Source organism: Nymphalis io, chromosome 6, assembly GCF_905147045.1.
Source record: "Nymphalis io chromosome 6, ilAglIoxx1.1, whole genome shotgun sequence".
NCBI classification, from domain to species: domain Eukaryota; kingdom Metazoa; phylum Arthropoda; class Insecta; order Lepidoptera; family Nymphalidae; genus Nymphalis; species Nymphalis io.
Genome location: NC_065893.1, coordinates 14,597,947 through 14,618,973, shown reverse-complemented (window position 1 = coordinate 14,618,973; position 21,027 = coordinate 14,597,947). Strand labels below are relative to the sequence as shown.

General features: G+C 36.2%; 2 protein-coding genes across 4 annotated transcripts; both read left to right on the top strand.

The window, feature by feature from the left end:
* The first annotated feature begins 246 nt into the window (after positions 1 to 246).
* Positions 247 to 3,555, top strand: LOC126769308 (inorganic pyrophosphatase). Its single transcript, XM_050488000.1, has 5 exons — positions 247 to 454; positions 1,931 to 2,535; positions 2,613 to 2,674; positions 3,079 to 3,188; positions 3,293 to 3,555. Exons 1-5 carry the CDS (start codon positions 265 to 267, stop codon positions 3,322 to 3,324), a joined length of 999 nt encoding a protein of 332 aa, XP_050343957.1. The 5' UTR covers positions 247 to 264; the 3' UTR covers positions 3,325 to 3,555.
* Positions 3,556 to 6,451: 2,896 nt separating this feature from the next.
* On the top strand, positions 6,452 to 17,852 carry LOC126769307 (proteoglycan Cow). 3 transcript variants are annotated; one of them, XR_007669352.1, is made up of 12 exons: positions 6,461 to 6,635; positions 7,338 to 7,392; positions 8,291 to 8,393; positions 9,311 to 9,424; positions 9,527 to 9,740; positions 9,821 to 9,893; positions 10,092 to 10,190; positions 15,091 to 15,189; positions 15,286 to 15,468; positions 15,563 to 15,703; positions 16,660 to 16,870; positions 17,147 to 17,852. XR_007669352.1 is itself a non-coding variant. In XM_050487999.1 (11 exons), exons 1-11 carry the CDS (start codon positions 6,534 to 6,536, stop codon positions 16,800 to 16,802), a joined length of 1,326 nt encoding a protein of 441 aa, XP_050343956.1. In that variant the 5' UTR covers positions 6,452 to 6,533; the 3' UTR covers positions 16,803 to 16,907. The 3 variants fall into 3 exon arrangements, 1 of the variants encoding a protein (XP_050343956.1); XR_007669354.1 differs by having other exon boundaries at positions 17,135 to 17,852; XM_050487999.1 differs by lacking the exon at positions 17,147 to 17,852 and having other exon boundaries at positions 6,452 to 6,635; positions 16,660 to 16,907.
* Positions 17,853 to 21,027: the final 3,175 nt, after the last annotated feature.

Here is a 21,027-nt window from a genome sequence, read left to right as displayed (position 1 = left end):
AAATTCTTTTATAAGAGTTATATACTGTCACGTTCAAGCATCTATTTTAATCAATTGAATGTACAAAATATGTTTTTGTTGTTTGCAAGCAATATCTTTAAATTATTATCTTAAAAAAAAAAAAAAGTTTTATTTTAATAGTAATTTTACTAATCAGTCATAGATAAAGTTTGAAATATTTGATTCATAGACTATGTACCTTTAAAAAATAGATTAAAAACATCTCTTCAATAAGGTCATCTTTGCCTAACGTCAAAATCAAATATGTCACTAACACGCGTTTCGTTGGCGGCTCCTCGAGTCTTGTCATTTGTATATCAGCTGTGTAAGCCGGCTGTAACAGTTAATACTCGTGCGGCAGTGACTACGGTTTCAAACAAATTATCAAGTGTAAAGATGTACATCGCTGAAGAGAGAGGGTCACCTTATTCTCCCGACTACCGGGTCTATTTCAGTAAGTAGTCAAATATAGAGTTATCATTTACATTTATATGTATGTTATCTTATCTGTCATACTTCCGGGTGCACTAGAGTCGCGATCGTCTCGGAGTTAGGGACACGTCAATAGAGCTGAAACCACATTTGTGCGAAAAGCTTGACCTTTGACTTTGTAGCTAGCGCTAATCATTAATACATTAATCCGTACCAAAAGTAATACATAAAAAGAATGAAACAATTTATTTTAAAATATATAAGTGAATATAAACAAATTTTACTATTATCGTTTGTGTCACACAGAGTTATTTTGGTATTCTTTTGAAATTACAATAATTATGACATTATTTATATGACAAATAAACATAAGTTTGCATATAAGTGTAAATATAATTGATTTATAAATCTAATAAAAAACCCAAAGTATTTATATGTATTGTACATTATTTTGTTTGTGTATCTAATTATATTTGTTTATGATTTTTACAGTTATAATGCAAATACACAAGGTAGCTCGGTTCAAATTACTAGGAATTGTTGTTTATGTACTGTAAAGTGTAGTTGAATACAAAATGCAAATAGTTCTATTATAAACATATAATAATAACACAGCTGTTTCACTATAGCATAAGTTAGTGACATTTTATTTTAGGTATAAAGCGTGAACTTTTACGTGTCGTATAATATATTATTAATGATAAATCTGATCGAACATATATAAGAAGTGAATATTAATAATTATAATTTGCTATCAATGATTTATCAAAGTAATTAGTTTATCAAACAATCATACTGTATCTTTTTTAAAAGTTTTTTTTTTTTGTAATAATTAATAATTCCGGTGACTATCAAATTTTGGTTAGTTAAATTTTGGTTAGTTTCTTATCAATTCATTTGTAAGTGTCTCATAATTGATGCTGCATTTGAAGTTATGAGAGCGCGATAAGTGTTGAGATACAATATCTGTATACACATCTTCCTCCTTACCATATTATGAAGTATTAATTAAGTCACCATATTGGTTATTAACATAATTTTTAACTAATCCCAATTTATATTTTACATAACAGTTTCAAATGTAGTCAACTAAATAAATTAATTACATTTACTTTCAGCCTTGAAACATTTAGACATTCATTTTATAACTTGTCACGCAACTAAATGTATATCTCAAAACTGAATGCTGTTATTGATAAAATTAAAACGTTTTAAACAAACATTAATAATCTTCAGTGTTGTTACACTTGTAAAAATACCATTAAATGACTGACTTCTTGTGAAAAATTAACTTAAATCTCTAATTAAAGTATTCAGGATAAAATATATGATGTATATACATCTGTATAGGAATTAATAATTACAAGGTATCTTTTTAACACTCAAATATGAAATAATATACATTGCCTTGCTCGGATTGCATTTGAATGAAATTGAGGTGACATATAAATACTAACATAACATAGTGATATAATACTTTGTTGCAAATTGTTCACAGAAGATGAAAGCGGCCCTATCTCTCCGCTACACGATATCCCCTTGTGGGCGGACCGCGCCAAGCGCATCGCGAACATGGTGGTAGAAGTGCCTCGCTGGTCCAACGCCAAAATGGAGATCAGCCTCAGCGAGCCGCTCAACCCTATCAAGCAGGATGTGAAGAAAGGCGCATTGCGCTTCGTATGCAACGTGTTTCCGCACCATGGCTACATCTGGAACTACGGTGCGTTGCCGCAGACGTGGGAGAACCCGCAGCACGTGGACGCAGGCACGCAGGCGCGCGGGGACAACGACCCCATCGATGTCATCGAGATCGGGGAGCGGGTGGCGGCGCGCGGGGACGTCGTGCCCGTCAAGATTCTCGGCACTCTGGCGCTCATCGACGAGGGCGAGACGGACTGGAAGCTGATCGCGATTGACACGCGTGATCCGGCCGCCGACCGCCTGAACGATGTGGCCGACGTGGAGGCGCTATTCCCGGGCCTGCTGCGTGCCACAGTGGAGTGGTTCCGTCTTTACAAGGTGCCCGACGGCAAGCCGATCAACCAGTTCGCCTACGACGGCGAGGCCAAGGACTCTGCCTTCGCTCACAAGGTCGTCGATGAGGTGAGGAGTCCACCTAAATTACGGCGATTTCTTATTGACAATGGAGACTCAGATAGATACTTGTTTTACGGGTACAGGTGCACCAGTTCTGGAAGAACCTCGTGAACGGCGAGGTCGCGGGCGCCTCTGACATCTGCAAGTGAGTATACAGTAACGCAGTCTGTGTTTCGGTGGATGTCTTACTTTGTAAAAGTAATTAATTCCGACAACTGCGAGTTCGGCTTTCGGCACCTAAAAATTAGCTATCGAATAACTTTCATTTTTTTTTTCAGCCTTTTGCCGTCCACTGCTGGACGAAAGCCTCCCCCATAACTTTCATAACTATTTGTAAAAAGAAAATCTTATTTTATTCAAAACAATAGACTAATTATTTTTTTAATACGTCACGCTATTTGGTATGTCATTTCTATGATTACATTTACCGGATCTAGTCTCTTAAATTATTTTACTATATAAAATATGTTAATATTTTTTGTGTTATATACCATTTCAGTACGTCTATGTATTTAGTCGTCTCATGACGGTATCGTTTGTATGTCACAGGATGAACGTGAGCGTGGAGAGCAGCGCGGGGCGCGTGGAGCGCGCGGAGGCGGCGCGCGTCCTCGCCGGCGCGCCCCCCGCCGCGCTGCCGCACGCGCTGCCCGCCACCGGTACGCGACGCGCGCACACACGCGCACCCGCGCACCCGCGCACCCGCACACCCGCGCACACACCGCTCGCGGCGCACGCTAATGATGTACGATTACTGTTTCAGTGGACAAGTGGCACTACGTGTCGAACCTGTAACGCCGGCCGCCCGCGGTCGGGTCGGATGGAGACGTCGCCGTCGTCGCGGTCGTCGCTGGAACATCTGATTGTGCATTTGCTGCTGATAGTTTTCTTATGTCATAATTATATACCTTTAGCCGTGTCATAGCTATACTATGTCACACCGTGTGTAAAACAGACGTTACGATTTTGTTATTAACTTATTTAAGTTGTCGTGTAAGAGTAAAATATAGATATATTTTTTAATGACTCCTTTTATTATTCTTGTTCACTGAACACGAATTGCTTTGGAACTTGTCTAGAATGCACGCTCGTGGTTTGTACGTCATAATTTCTAGAGGAATGTTTTAGGAACGTGAATTTATTCTCTTCGTTTGCAACACACAGATATTTTGGAGCGTCTCAATGCAAATCGTGTAAAATGGCTAAATGAAATAGAAGCCCATGACATTTTTATTTTGTGAACATAGTAGGTTTTTCATTCTTTCAATAAAAACAGCTCATAATAGTGTTTTTTTAATATTAAAAGTTTCAATACAGTACAAAAAAAGTAATTATATTAAAATTCAAACACTGCCACGGCCACATAAAATTAGGGAACTTAAATACATTTTAATAAAAATAGGTGAAAAGTCAACAATTATCTATTGCTAAAGCATTCCTTTTGAAAGCGTCTGTATTCCCTTGATCGAGTGGAGCGCTCACGCAAGGTCTTTAATCAGCCTCCGCATGCTTTCGGCGCCTTGTTGGCCGTATGTACTCTGCATCCTGGTCCTTAGTTCCTCATTATTAGTTAAGATGATGTGACCCGTTGTTTTAATTATTGCCGCGCGAATTCGTTATGACATACGAATATTGAAATTTAGAGGCTTTATATAAAATCTGATGAAAGTGTGGATGGTACGAGCCGAATATATCTGAACCACCTGCAATTAGTACGTTTTTATTTTTGAGAATAGAAAACTTTCTGCTCGACCATGAACAGTTTCGACTGCTCAGTCACGGCACATTTTGAACAATCATTGCGGTATCGTTAGAAAGATACGCCCAGGACAGCATCCTGGGTAGTTGGCATCAAAAACATGTTTGCCTAAACCTTTCTATCAACGAATAAAACTGATTTACGACTTATGAGCTGTGTTAGCTGAACCGCTGATTTTCAAAACAATAATATTAAATAGTTACCTGAAAAATTCATATAGGACACGAATGTGTTGACCTCGTAGCCGCTGTCGGAGAATATTTTACGTTTATGTATCATCGTGAGTGCTGGATAAAAATTAATCACCGTTGCGTAACACATGAAAAATGTAGTGTTTATCAGCATTTGAACCCAATTTAAAAATTGAATAAAAAGCTCTATAAAAGTTTCTACTTAAAATTAATATGGGGGTTATTGATTAACTTTATATACGTTGAAAAACAACTTATTATGATGCATGCATCATTTGCGAGTTTTGCTTATTTATGCATTTTTAAAGGACGGTTTAGTAATTTTAAGTTTCTGACACATTGAGTGACGAGTGTATATAAGTGTAGAATGAAACAAAGTTAGCTTATGCTGGGCCTGTGAACGATGATTGCTTTGTCTCTATATTTTTTGTGCCTGTAACTACCAAAAATTTGATTAAGCAATATTTGTTCTGGATAATTTTTATCATATTAATAAGGGTAACTTTTATAATAATGAAGAGAGATGACGATTAATACGAGTTATACGAGTATGTTATGCTTGTATGTATTATGTCGTGCTTGTTATCTACAACGATTAAAATTCATACCAATACAAATCGATTTAGTCCAGTGAATGAAAGTCCTACGTCACTGCATTTTAACTTATAGCTTTTCAAATATGTAAAAATAAAAAGAGTATTTACTAAATTATTTGCCCATTTCAGCTTCTCAGGCTAATGGTCAAAATCATTCTGGAAACTCTACAACTCTTACTTTATCATGCGACATTGTTTTTAAAATGTAAAAAAAGATCTACTAAGCAATTTGCTCGTGGTTTTAGGTTTCCATTCGATTCATGACTCCCGAAAACAAAAAAAAATTGCCAGACCCCTCGCTCACTAATTTTGAGCTGTAATAATTTAGAAAAAATGCATTTTTTTATATCGCTCCTAGCGCTTGCTTACGTATTAGACATTAATTATTATTTTCATTAATAGTTAATGCGTGGTGTGCGCTACCGTCGAATTTTTACCGTCGAAAAAAATATTCATATGGTCTGAATGTTTATACTGTTACACATATTTTATTTACAAGGATATTAATTACATTTCAAAAATAAATATGATGTCGCTAATTAACGACATAATACAATAAAAATATAAATATTTACATTTCATTTGATGCCTGTAGAAATAGCGTTAAAATTATACACGTCGCTTCATTTGTGCAGGACCTACATACATACGTTTGCAAAATTAGATGCATTGACAGTTAGTAAGTAGACGGCGTATCAGCTTATATAAGGTCGTGGTGCGTGGGTGCATATCGGACTCGGGGCTCGAGCATCGATCGCTAAAGCGGCGCCGCTGCGGCGCGACGGCGAGTCTCGCGAGTCGTGGTACAACGCTATCTCGACTCGACGGCCGACGCACAGCACTCCGTGGTTCGGCAACTACACAGTACACAGTACTCATCGGCACCGCTCGACCGCTCCTCTCATCCCATTCCTATCCTCCTCTCCCGTCGCCCGACCGCCGACCGCCCGTCCCGCACTCCACCCAGGGGCGGCGAAGGCTCGACCGCCGCGGAGAGGGGACGCGGCGACACGGGATACCGGTCGAGCCTCAAAACAAAGAATGATATCTCTTGCAGATACGCATAATTTAGGACTACAAAAATGAATATAATATTTGAAAAATTTACGGTAACGTGAAAGACATCTTTCAGGCTTTGAATTTATTTAGATTTTAATAATATATAATCTAGTAATTTCAATCAAGTTTTTTCTTGTGAAAAAGTGAAACGTTATATTCATACTTTTGCATAAAGAGATACATTTTTTGTAAAATATTGAAATAAAAAAAATGATAGTACACTTAGAAGCTTTAATCATGAAGTCAAAAAGATTCCTCTGAGAGTATTGGAACAAGTGGGCAGCAACTTAGCGCGCTGTAGCCAGAGCGATCGGGCGGCGGGCGGCGGGCGGCGGGCGCCGCGCGGCAGTGTCGCGGAGAGCGGCGCGCGGAGTGGGCTGCACTTAGTACTGTTGCGAGATGCGTACGAGCTTGTGGGCCTCGGCGGCGGCCGCGCTGCTGACGCTGACAGCAGCCTCACCGCGAAGACTCGACCAGGACTTTGAGTTCGACGATACTCCGGTACATTTTCATTCGAGAGACTGATTTCTGTTATGATACGGCCACTATACATCGACCTACTTCCTGTAGGACTTCGTTTTGAAACTATTGCCGTCGTACGGGTGCGGTTGGATGATTGTTCCGTGTTTTCTTTAATCATTACAATTGCAGTGAGGAATCTGCAATTCTCAAATACCATTACAAATTTTTGCTCAAATACATAATTTTCAAATAAATTTAAAAAAATAGTAGTCGTTGAAGGATATCAATTATTGTAATTTATATTATTTCAGTAGTTGCACTGCGAAATTGTTAATTTGTTGTCGCACGATACAATAAAGTCGAACCTGCTGGTAAAGAATAACACTCTCACCTTGACCTCGCAGCGTCAATCGAATTAGCGCATTATTGTGGGCGACCGAAGAAACCAGAGTAAAACACATTTTAGTTTCTCATAAACGTTAACGTTTTTCTCATAACGTTTTGCACTTTCTTAATAAAAAAATCTTATTTATCAGCAACCGGAGTTTTACTCGAGTCCTCTCAAATTACAATCTACAATCAAGTCTAATTACGAACGGGCTCTACAGACACCATTAGAGTCCTCTGGTGACGAAGTGTTGATTGTAGGTCAACACTTTACATAACATATTATATACATATATTGTAATACCTACGTGTCGATTAAATGTTTACTCCAATTAATGAACTTGTGTATTGCAGGAGGCACCGCTGACGCATGCGCGCCGACCTCGCAGATATGTTTATGATCCTGAAAGTAAGTAATACCTTTGACTTTGAATGAAAATTGTACAAGATTAAGTAAATTGTTACAATGTCCATTGTATTTATACTTTCAACCTGGGATAATTCTGCTCGAGGGGACTAAAAATTTATAAATGCTACCTAGGATGTGCGCTTCGTATTTACGTTAATTGTATAATTGTGAGTGTTCCCACTGCGGTATTTTATTAAACACGTATTCTATTACACATGTAATCATATATATATATATATATATATAAACATCGCATAACATTATTTTAAGCTAAAAATATAATATAAAAGAAATAACTTATTTTAGACGTCCGGGGTCCGGTGAACACTCGGAACGTTGATGGTTGTGATGATTATAATAAACATATTTTTCAGTCGAATGTTCTAGAAGTTCATTGAAAATTAGTTCTCGAAACGTAACAACGTACAAAAGAAACGTGTGCCATTTCAAAATATACCTAATGTACATAATTATATGTACGAAGTGAATTTAAGTATTATTTTATTACAATTCACCACGTCGATAACCATGTGTGAAAGCTTCTATATAACTAATTTCTATGAAACATATTAATCTTAGTCTATTTTAAAATTATCCTGTATAATTTTATTACCCGGCTAGTTCCTATTGCTCTCCTTAATCAAATATATATATGTTATTCCAGTAAAAAAAAACGAAATGATAAAAAAGTTTGAAAGTAATATTTGCATTATTTCCACTTTCAATTAATAAGTTTTCTTCTTATTTATTTTTGTGTTGAACCTGGCGGACTGCTGCAGTTCAGTTCAGGTTAAATGTACCTAACATACCTTTAATTTAAACATATATTTAATCTGAACTTAGTTTGATGTCACACACTTACACAACCTCCATCAATAGAAACATTTTCTTATTTCAGATCCAATGTGTCGTACACTCGTTTGTAAAAAGCGCGAAGTCTGTCTTTTGCGCGACGCTTTCACCGCTCTGTGCTCAAACAAGAAAGACGTACTACGCAGAGGGTAAGTTTAATTAATCATTTACGCTTTATTGTGAAATTTACTTGAATAAAATACATTAAATAAAATCATTTTATTTAAGTACAATTACTCAATGAATGGTAGTGTAAAGCTACAACTCGCCCTAATCGTATACGTACATTTCATTCGACTATAGATATTATATGAATGGTCGTGATACATACACTGCATAGAGACAATGTTATATATTTTAAATAAAGTACATTTATTAATATATTTTGTCATAAAAGTAATATTATATAATCTTAAGCTTTATCAATACGACTAATCTAAACAAAATATATTCAGATAAATTAAACTGGATTAATGTTAATCAATTGCGTACCTATGTCTATGGAACCAATGCGGTCGCATGCTTTTATTTTATAACTTTTTGAAATTTGAAACAAGGAATATGTCAAATAGTTAAAAAGTACTAAATTGTCTATAGTTTCATCAATACACTACATCAATACAATACTTAGACCACAGGCTACTTGTAAGTAGGGTCTATTGCGGTAGGAGAATAATTCTCGTCATGTAAATAGTGAATAGTTAAATAAAATGCAAAGGAAATTTAGTGACAATAATAAACAAAAAGTAATTAGGTAAAGAGGCATTAATAATATGTATATGTTTCATATTAACGAGTCTGTTGGCGTGGTTGGTAGATCCTTGCCTTTTCACGCCGAAGGTTGTGGGTTCGATTCCCACCCGGGACAGACATTTGTGTGCATGAACATGTCTGTTTTTCCTGAGTCTGGGTGTAATTATCTATATGTGTGTATTTACAAAAGAAAAGTAGTATACGTAGTATATCAGTTGTCTGGTTTCCATAGCACAAGCTTTGTACAAGCTTAATTTGGGATCAGATGGCCGTATGTGAAAAATGTCCCAGAATATTATTATTATTATTACAGGGATATAATAGTAGCGGGCACAGTCAGCGCCTGGGACCGGGGTGATGACGAAGACGTGTTTTACGAAACACGTTCCTCGGATCACACTTCATCCGTACACTCTTCTTCCGATAGGTGAGATTACGGCCCTTCGATAAGAATGAATTGTCAGATATCTATTATTCGATATGTAGATAGATAATAAGAAGAGAAACGATCGATCGTTCTCTGGCACAGATGCGTGGGCTGCGGCGGGGCCGCCCGTGCCGCCTTCCTGTGCGGCTCCGACAACCGCACGTACTCGTCGCTGTGCCGCCTGGACCTGCACAACTGCGTGCACCGCACGGCGCCGCCCGTGCGACTCGCCTGCCGCGGGTTCTGTCCGTGCGCGCGCACGCCGCGCCCCGCGCACGCGCCTCGCCCGCACCGCGTCCGCGCCGCCTACGACGAGGTCACCCACCCTTCACTTGACCCGTTCCTTACGTCGGCACAGCCTTCCGACGGACTAACGTATTTTGTACGAAATTGCAGGATCGACGACGTCGCCGCCTCGAATCACAAAATGAAGTCTTGCCAGAACGCTCATTCCGGCGACAGTCACAAGGTAAATTAATTTTGAGGCGGAATCCAAAATAATGTAGCCGTAGGAAAAAGCATCTGATTCTGAACCAAAATAGTAATTTTACGTATAACGAGTAAGAACTATTTTATTGAAAAATTTATGCTATACTTATTTTTACAATAATGTAATATTGTATGTATATTAATTTCGATTTTACTTAAAATCGTACCCATACTGCAGACGCGGAAGGTTGCGCTTTGGATAAAATGGCCAACCGTCTGTTGGACTGGTTCTCGGTGCTGATGGATGAAGCCGGCGGTATTCCACCACCACAGGAAGGTAATTGCTTAAAGCTTCCTCTCGTTGGCGAAATTTTACTTACTTAAATGCTATACTAACGCCTTAGCATTTATCTAGTTTTCATGAAATCTTAAACGCTGCAATATTTCATATATACGTCACGTCTTCGATAGCAACGTACTGTACTCGCTCCTCAGTTAAATTAAATTATTTTCCGTAAAAAGTTCGCGTTAAGTAAAAAATTATATACTATTTAAATTACTAAAGGACAATCTAGATATAGTGTAAAAATATTTAATAAAAACTTAAGTGTTATGTGTTAAAATACATTTAGTAACGAAGTGGATGCCGGTGGGCACAAGTTTTCTATTGAGTGAATACCAACGTGCAACTTACAAATAGAAAATAAAAAATAACAAACAACAGTCGTTGAATAACCAGTACAGTAATTTCACTTCTTTAACAAAACTCAACGTTGGCCGAACGGTATCGGTTGGTCTATACATCAAAAGCCGTAACACGCTGGGTTCCAATCCAAGAAGTACTATCAATATATTTTTTATTTTTAATTAACAATGGTGTTATGCTTTTTGTGTACTGCGACTATTCTGGTAACTCAAAAGCGTATCAGATGTTCGTCAACAAATTGCTCTAACCATTATCATCAAGAATGCGTGAAATATAATGAAACGACCGCGATTTCACGATCTAAGTGGATGTGCCCAGACTGCGATAAACACAATTTGAAGGCGGAAGACAATAGTTTAAAACATAATACAAAGAAAAAGTCTCCTACTGGCTTCAATAAATCTCCGGATGCTTGTACTCTTAATACATCATCTATTCAGGATATGATTCTTGATGAAATTCGTAGCTTGAGATGAGAGTGAGATGAATGACAAATTTAAAGAGCAACAGGCATGTTTAAGTAAATGGGACTCATCTTTATGTAATCTCCGAAAGGATATCCAAGAACTTGGCACAAAAGTTTCTGAAATGCGTACTGAACTTTATGAGGTTACAAAGACTGAGTTTCTTATCGGAAGTCCATGAAGATCAAGTGAATTTTAATAAAGAAAATTCAAAGATGATTTCGGATGTTGTAGCTGAAAACAATACTCTGCGAACAAAACTTCGTGAAATAACAGCGGAGCTCGCGGAAATAGAGTAGAGATCCTGAGACACCAACATTGAACTTCAATGCGTACCAGAAAGCAAATCTGAAAATTTGTTTACCCACATTAAACAACTTGCAAGCACTGTGTCGTACCAATTATTAGATAAAGATGTGTTAAATTGCCACAGGGTTGCTAAATACAACTCGGGGACCTCGCAGCATTATTATAAAAATGATTAGCCCAAGAGTTCGTGACAATTTTCTAGCAGCTGTCAAATTATACAACCTTAAGAATAAAGATAATAAGCTGAATTCAACACACCTTGGATTTGAAGTCAATCGGCCCATTTATGCGATGGAGCATCTTTCGCCTGTGAATAAACAATTACATGCTACCAGGATAGTCGCAAAAGAGAAGAATTACGAGTTTGTTTGGATACGCAATGGGAAAATCTTCGTGCGCAAGAATATCAAGTCGGAGGCTAAAATAGTTAAGGATAAAGGCTTTTTACAAAATCTATTAACTTTATTCATTTAATTAATGTACAACATTATTATTATTAACGTATTTATGTTTTTATTCATTATAAAATTCAATTTAAGTATTTATTACCAAAATGTGAGAGGCTTAAGAACGAAGGTAGAAAATTTTCATTTATCCGTATTGGCTAATGATTATGATATGATAATTTTGACCGAAACATGGCTAAACGATACTGTATATGATTACGAAGTAATTGATCAGAGATATAACATATTTAGGCGTGATAGATATTCCTCCTCATTTTCTTCTCACAAAAAAGATGGGGGCGGCGTAATGATTGCTGTCTAAGAAATTTGAAGTTACTCAAAAGTATGATTGGGAGTCGGCACGTGAGGACTTATGGATTAGTTTGAAAATAGGAGGGAGCAGCAGTGTTCATATGTGTGTTGCCTACCTACCACCACCTTTAGATGGGAATTATGTTGACACGTTTTTATATAACTTATCGCGTGTAGTAACGAAAGTAAGCGAAAAGTCATCTATTATGTTGCTGGAGGATTTTAACTTAAGTGACGTATTGTGGGAGTACAATGCTGAATCTATTTTTCTATTACCATCGATTTCTGATGGTTACGTAGTAAATAGATATGTAGACACCGTTACATTCAATAATCTGTACCAATGTAATAGTATTTTGAATGAAAATAGAAAAATGTTAGATCTAGTTTTTTCCACTGACCCAGCTTGCATAGCTATTTCCAAAGTATTAGAACCTCTAGTACCGTCTGACATTCATCATCCCCCTCTCAAAATATTAATTCAAAAGTCCTCATATGCCACTGTCAAGTATAATAAAATCCTAAGATACAATTATAAAAAATATGACTATGAAGCGCTGAATTCTGCTTTAGAAACTATAGATTGGACAGTTATATGGTTAGGTTAGGTTAGTTGTTAGGTTGCTGGGATGTTAACGAAATGGTTGAAGTATTTTACTCGAAATTAATGTCAATTATTCATGAATTTACTCCAGTTAAATTGCCGACGAATGAGAGATTCCCTGTCTGGTATTCCTTATCCCTTATTAAAGCTCTTAGAGAAAAAGCGAAATACCATAAACGATACAAACCTTACGGAAATGAAATGGATAAACTTAGTTACACTTTGTTACAAGAACAATGTGAAGTTTTGGTAAAAGAATGTTATACTAACTATATAAATAATACACCTAATAATTTACGTCGAAATCCAAGGTATTTTTGGAATTTTATTAAAAGTAAAATGAGTAACTGTACTTCAATAACCAATGAAATGACCCTAGGAATCGATAAAGCAGTGGGTGGGCAGGACATAGCTAACCTTTTTGCCAAGCATTTCCAGAATACATATAATTTAAGCCGTGCATACTCGGTACTGCCAACACCAGTAACAGTAACAGCCTGTTAATGTCCCACTTCTGGGCTAAGGCCTCCTCTCCCTTTTTGAGGAGAAGGTTTAGAGCTTATTCCACCACGCTGCTCCAATGCGGGTTGGTAGAATACACATGTGAGATAATTTCAATGAAACTAGACACATGCAGGTTTCCTCACGTTTTCCTTCACCGTCAAGCACGAGATGAATTATAATCACAAATTAAGCACATGAAAATTCAGTGGTGCTTACCCGGGTTTGAACCCACGATCATCGGTTAAGATTCACGCGTTCTAACCACTAGGCCATCTGCCAACACCAGATGCTATTAATCCATATGGCAACGTCATGTCACTCAGTAAATTGTTCGTAGAATAAGTCGACGTTTTGAGATGTCTTCAGTCTTTAAATACGAACAAATCACCCGGTCTTGATGGATTGCCTCCATTATTTTTGAAAAAATGCGCAAAAAATGTGTATAAGCCCTTAACCACAATTTATAATAAGTCGTTAGAGACGGGCATATTCCCGTCTATGTGGAAAAAAGCTCATTTAATACCAATCCACAAATGGGGTGATGTAGGTGATGTAACTGCTTATCGTCCTATATCATTACTATCTAATTGTGGTAAGATACTTGAGTCAATTGTGCATAGGGAAATACTAGGCCATACACGTAAACATATAAATTGTAATCAGCACGGCTTTTTAGCAGATAGATCAACAGCATCAAATTTAGTGTCTTATGTATCGGTAATTGCAAATGCCTTAGACAAGAAAAAAGAGGTTCATTCAATATACACTGACTTCAGAAAAGCGTTTGATGTTGTGAACCACCGATTATTATTGAAAAAAATTGAACACATGGGCATTCATGGTTCGTTGTTGAAATGGATTGAGTCTTATCTACAAAAACGTTCACAATTAGTTAATAGGTGTCCCTCAAGGATCACATTTAGGCCCTTTACTTTTTTTAATCTTCGTAAATGATTTATGTATTAATATAAAATCGAACTTCAAATTTTATGCTGATGAAAATTGAAATTGAAGATGAAATTGAAATTGATAAGGTGACATATTATATCAATAATAATTCAACTATCCAAGAAGTAATGAGCATATGTGATCTTGGCGTTATACTTGATAGTTCACTAAGCTTAAGGCTACATCTAGATCATATAATAAAAAAAGCGTCAAAACTATCTTGATTTATTAATAGACAGTTAAAGATATTTAAGCAACCGAGTGTTTCTATTCTTTTATTTAATACCCTTGTTCGAAATATCCTGGAGTATTGCAGTGTAGTGTGGAGCCCTTGCCATCAGGTGCAAATAAATAGACTTGAATGTGTTCAAAAGAGATTTTTATATCACCTTTCTTACACCGATAATAAATGTCTCGAACTGAAATCGTATGCACAGAGACTAAATTTTTAAAGAGCAAGCTCACTTTACACTCGAAGGAAAATAAATGATATCATCTTTCTAATTCATGGACTCATTGACTCGTCCGATATCCTGCAATGCATACAGTTTTCCATTCCTCGCCCAAATAGTCGCATGCGATATTGTATGACCTTTTGTCTTCCTACCTCTAAAACAAATGTACTTAGCCACTCGCCCTTATACCGCATGTGTTTCTCTTATAATAGTATTCGTTTTAATTATGGTATTTTTACCGACAGTTCTATAGCCTCATTGAAAAAAAGTTTAAAAAAACTGTTTCGATAGATTAAATTATTTAGCTATTAAAAAAACTTATAAGCTTAGGTCTTTGTTGCTGTCACAGACTAGACGCTTTTTCGCACTTAATCAAAAACGCATGTCGTGTCTACATCGAGAGAAATGTAATGAATTTTTTAATTGTCATTTTGTTTTGTAGACCTATGAACATAAAATAAAATAAAATAAATATTACGACTGACGCAGGTTTTCCCCACGACTGCAAGGCTGAAGTTCGCTGGATGTTCTCACATCTAGACGCAGCCGGCGACGGTATTCTGTCGTCCGCCGATCTCTACGCCCTACGTGAGTACCTACCGCTCGGCGGTATCGAGGAACGTAATATATTTTTCTGTCGCCTCGTCCAGTCAAAATGTCCGATCTTCACGAATGTCCGCTCAGGGCACGACGAGCGCGAGCGCTGCCTGCGGCCCTTCCTGGCGTCGTGCGGGGGCGCGGGCGAGGCGGGCGCGGCGGGCGCGGCGGGCGCGGCGGGCCTGTCGCGCGCCGCGTGGTGCGCGTGCCTGCGCCGCGCCGCGCGCCCGTGCGCCGCGCTGGCTCGGGCGCACCCCGCTCCGCCGCCAGGTCCCAGCGACTCTCTCTGACGTTCGGTTAATGTTTGCGACGACGTCAGCACGACGTTCCGAATGAACATAATCGAAATCCCATGTCTGCGTAGGCGCCTACGTGCCGTCGTGCGACGCGCGCGGGTTCTACCGCCCGCGGCAGTGCCACGCGGCGCTGGGCGTGTGCTGGTGCGTGGACGCGCACGGCGTGGAGCGCGTCGGCTCGCGCACGAAGGGGGCGCCGCTGTGTCCCGGTGCGTACCGCTGACGATGATCCCGCGCAGTTTCTTGTACGAATACTCGCGCAGGGAATAACGTAAAGATGAGAGCGGGCCGTTTTGATCGAATTGTTTCATTTTCAGACTGACCTGGCTTAACATTTAGTCGAGAGTAGGTTTTATTGAAGTAAATAAATAATAAAAAATCATTTTTAAATCATACCCATCGTTTTGTTACATTATACTACAATTCTTCTCTAATCGAATACGTCTCGTGTCATGTCTACGAAGAATTATAACTTCTGTCAAGACGTCCATATGCTTTTTTATTGAAAAGATAGACGGATGAGCATATGGGCCATCTGATGGTTAATGGTAAACAACGCCCATAGACATTGCCGTTGTAAGAAATGTTAACCATCGCTTATATCGCCTGGAACTAAGATGTTATATCCCTTTTGCTTTTGCCTGTAATTACACTGACTCACTCACCCTTCAAACACCGTAATATAACAATACCAAGTACTGCTGTTTTGCGGTAGAATATCAGATGAGTGGGGGAAAACCTATCCAGACTAGCTCGCACAAAGCTTTACCACCTGTAAATGTATTATTCCGTGACTATATTTTGCCAATAATAGCAGAGATTTGGACTGAAGAACATAAAACTTAGAACGGGCTAGTTAAATAAAATATTTATATAAATTTCGTGTCTATACAGTTAGCCGTTAAGGAATCCCTTTCTCTGGAGCCAATCCTGGCTGTAGAAACAGATCATGCTTACCAGAAAAATGCATTGTCATCAGAACTGAATATGTAAAATTTCAGATCCGTAAAATAAAGTTCTAATAATTCAGCTTGCAGGACTTACACTTATAAAAGGTTTTTAAAGTTGTATGTAGATACTATATTTATACCCCTATTATCATATTTATATTGTATAAGCGGCTTAGGCTTTTTAGAATAAGAAGTGTTTTTGATTTTTCGTAAAGGCGAAAACGAGACCAACGACGCCTCCAGCGACGAGACGAGCGAGAGCGAGGGCGGCGGGGAGGCGCGCGCGGGGGAGGGCGGGCCGGACGACGACGAGGACGCGCCGGGCAGCGGCGACCGCGAAAACGAGCTGCGGTTCTAGTTACACGCTCGCGGGGCGTTATGCCGCCAACCTATTGTGCGGCTCAAAAATTTTATCGTTAACAATGGGTATAACTTTACTTTCATAAAGCATCAAAGTACCAAATTTTTTGTTTTCAACTTTGCATTAAACTTTAAGTATCAACCTTTCCTTGCCTTATATAACATAAATTCGGCTTAAAAACATAATAGAAAATTGACTGCGACACTACTTCTTGAAAAAAAATTTCTGTACCCTCATTAAAAACCTTTTAACCCTTGTTGCGTATCATCACACAATGGTATGTCATCGGTTTTTAAAATTAAAAAAGTTTTTTTTTAATTATCTATCAGTTTTCTGCACAGGAAGATCCCACGTCACTTGCTGGGAAAATGAAGACTACATCATAAAGAACCCATTAACGTAATTTCGTTAATTTATTTAGAATGAATAGATGGTAGACATCAGTTTGAATATGGCAATATGAACAAGTACTTAATATTATACTTTTTAACTTCTAAACGACAAAACTGTATAAAAATGTACCTATTGAAAAACAGGCCTATTAAAATATTTATTTTTCAGTACAAACACAAAACGTAAGAAATCACGAGAATGTTTTCATAAGTATCTTAAGATATAATACTAAGTTCATTTGTTAATAAAATAACGTTTTTACAACTACTAGGAGCTTAATGACCATAATTGTATTGTGATTCAATAATATTACAGTCGGAGTAATAACTTGGTTAGTTTAAATGCCGAAAATTATAAATCCTTAAACAGGCCTAAATAAAGAAGAAATTGCCCCATGATTTTAATATATCTTATCCAATGATTGATCCTAACGTCTTTAGCCTTTATAAATTAATCATAGTATTTAAAAACAATAACTTATCAAACATTAAAAATATTTCGAATAAACATTATATAATTGTGTAACAAGCTTGTGAATGTTTAACTAGCTTGTAATATAGAGCTAGGACAAAAACACCTAGGCCATAGTATTTCATACTAACTTCATATTGCACCCTTATTTATTATATTTTTATTATATACTAATAATATTTAATTTTATTTCATATATTTTTGTTATATAAAAATGTTAAAAATAATATTATATATATATATATATATATATATATATATATATATATAGTTGCAATACTTTAATCAAAATAAAAGATTATACTTTTTTCTCCAGTTAGTTGAAATTACCCAATGGTTATTCGCACCTTTTAACATTTCACTAGTTTCATCAAAATAAACTATGTAATTTTATTTTCATGGTATTTTAATTTATCCTTATATACTATTGTTATCATAGAATATCTAGATTTAGGTACAATACAATATAATACTCTTTATTATACGCCTATGAAACTAAAAAAAATAGAGATAAGAAATATGTACTAGAGGCGGCCTTATCGCTACGACAGCAATCTGTTCCACGCAATCCTAATGTAGAGGAAATAAAGTAATAAAAAAAGGTATGGTGTACATGTCTATCGTCTATTCTAAAAATAGATGATATTCATATCATGATATTAATCCTAGTGCAACCAAACAGTTTCATAATAAAAGTAGATTATTTACATACAAATTTTTCTTTAAATTAATCATATCACACCTTTCGATTAGAAGTTCCTAAATCCTTAAAAAAAAGAAAAATGCAGCCGTGTGAGTGAACCTCGGATATCGGGAGCTACTAGTAGCTACTACCACAGTACTATGCTTACGATTTGACAATTATTTACTTACACATTCTATTTTTTGTAAATTAGATACAGTTGAACATTACGTTTTTATGATATTGTAATTTTAATATTTTTTATTATTATTTAAAACTTTAAATAATTTCAATCATTCAATTTATTATCGCACTTAAGCTGCAAATTTCTCGCGCAAAAAACATTTTCGATTGCAAAGTAGCCGAAGCTAAAATTTCCTATATGTGCCATGTTTAGTTTATGTTGTCTTCCGGTTTGACGGTTTGACGGGTGCGTGACCAACGTAACTTCAGGCACAAAGCACAAACATGTTAGTTCCCAGGGTAGGTGGCGCATTGTCTATGTTAATACTTCTTGTAGTGCCAATGTATAAATATTGGTGGTGGTAACCACTTACCATCAGATAGCCCACATACCCGTCTGCTTACTTATTATAATAATAAAAAATACAAAAAGCCAGCCAATTTTTTCAAAAGGTCTGTCTCGTAATGTGGGACGAATGTACGATTAGCGACCGCTCACACAGAAGCCGTAGACGAAACTCTTAAGAAAGCTAAGAAGTTCAGATAAAATTATGGCAGTGTTTGCCGGTGACTTTTGTCCAACACTTCCTGTGATGAGTTAGTTTTAAAATACACTATAGTCTATATCTATGGAGTTAATGTCTACTAAGATAGATATTTGTTCAACCTGGCCCCTAGTCATAAATAAACATAAATAAATACAATTGTCAATTATCTTAAAATACTATATTATAGAAGGTGGATTACCAGGGTGGCGGCGAAAATGACGATACGTTATATAAGAAAACACTTGTAATGCTCGTTACAACGGTTACAATACCAATGCCCGATATATTTAAACTGGCGGTATTTATACAAAAACATCTTGACCTAATTTAGTACTAAATTTACAAACTTAAAAGATAATATTAAACATTGTTTATCTTAATTATTCTAATGATTATTTACGGACAAATATTATTTAATAATACAGGATTATGTAACATTAAATATTAAAGATTAATATATTACACCGGAAGTTGATAAGCAGCAGATAACCTAGCCAGATCAGTAAAATAAGATTCTAGTAGCTTAATCTTTTCATTATACATAATAAAACAAAATTATTATAGCATTGATTAATCGACATAATTTGAGAAAATATAAATAAACAATAAACACTATTTATTAATTGCGCCGGAAGCTGACAAGCAGAAGGCGCCATTAATAAATAGAATAATATATAATAAAATGTTCCAAGTATAAACAAATATGAATCAACTATTTATTTGATTATGAAATTACTAATTAAATTGTTAAACATAAGTTTTAATCTATACTTATAAATAATCATCAAGATGTACCATATATCTAAATATATATAATTAAAAAATATATGTAGGTAACTATTATGTTTTTACAAAATAACAAGTGGTATTCATGCAATATTGTAAAATCAACCAATATTAATATTTATATAAATATATATCTAGTATTTATATATTACAATTATAACCAGTTCTGACTACATATAATATTGACATTGTTGCAGAATACCAAATAATGTTCCGTACAAGTGAGTGTCAATGTGAGTTCAGATATGAAATTCAGAAAATTTGAATTTGATGTTTTTACAAAATTGCACTGCAGTAGGGAACTATCAAGTCTAGCAATCTAGCCAGCTGACCTACCATAATGTCCCACGTTTTTTATGCAAACACTTATAAAAATCTAGTAACATCTCTCAAATTATTGGTTCAAATTGGCAAACATTAGAAGGTAACATTTTTTGGTTAGGTAAAGATGTTTTCAAGAGTTGCCACTTATTTTTTCCAGTTTTCCAAAATCAAAAAGGTTTCCGGGTCCTTATTCATTAAAGACATTTTCAATTAATATGTACCTATCATAGTTATTTAATCTATGTAAGTCATATAAAAGCATTTTTTATCAACTTTATTACAAAATATGGATGTTTTATTTGATACAAGAATTAATAAATTAAGTATAACTATATACTGTTCAAATGAAACAATAAACTAAAATAAATAACTTTTTTTTTGTTTTTTGTGAAGAGATAAATGTTCTACTTAAATTTTAATAAAACTTGAGGTATATCTCTTATAGTATTTATTCAATAAGATGTTGTCGAATGATAAAATATATATATATATATATATATATATATATATATATAAAACTTTTTTTTTATCTTCTCAATGTACAGTACAGTAACAGCCTGTTAATGTCCCACTGCTGGGCTAAGGCCTCCTCTCCCTTTTGAGGAGAAGGTTTGGAGCTTATTCCACCACGCTGCTCCAATGCGGGTTGGTAGAATTCACATGTGGCAGAATTTCAATGAAATTAGACACATGCAGGTTTCCTCACGATGTTTTCCTTCACTGTTAAGCATCTTCTCAATGGCAAATTGGCAATTCCCGTTTTAGCTTATTTAGTATGAAAATAATTTTTAAACACTGTTTTATCAAGCTAGCTAAATTAGAATGTTTAAGGTGC

Excerpts from the sequence above, each read along its gene's own strand:
- LOC126769308 (XM_050488000.1), top strand. The coding sequence starts at position 265 with ATGTCACTAACACGCGTTTCGTTGGCGGCTCCTCGAGTCTTGTCATTT. Across the intron at positions 2,536-2,612 it reads CTCACAAGGTCGTCGATGAG|GTGCACCAGTTCTGGAAGAA; the intron begins GTGAGGAGTCCA and ends TTACGGGTACAG. Across the intron at positions 2,675-3,078 it reads GGCGCCTCTGACATCTGCAA|GATGAACGTGAGCGTGGAGA; the intron begins GTGAGTATACAG and ends TGTATGTCACAG.
- LOC126769307 (XM_050487999.1), top strand. The coding sequence starts at position 6,534 with ATGCGTACGAGCTTGTGGGCCTCGGCGGCGGCCGCGCTGCTGACGCTG. Across the intron at positions 7,393-8,290 it reads ATATGTTTATGATCCTGAAA|ATCCAATGTGTCGTACACTC; the intron begins GTAAGTAATACC and ends TTCTTATTTCAG. Across the intron at positions 9,894-10,091 it reads ATTCCGGCGACAGTCACAAG|ACGCGGAAGGTTGCGCTTTG; the intron begins GTAAATTAATTT and ends CCCATACTGCAG.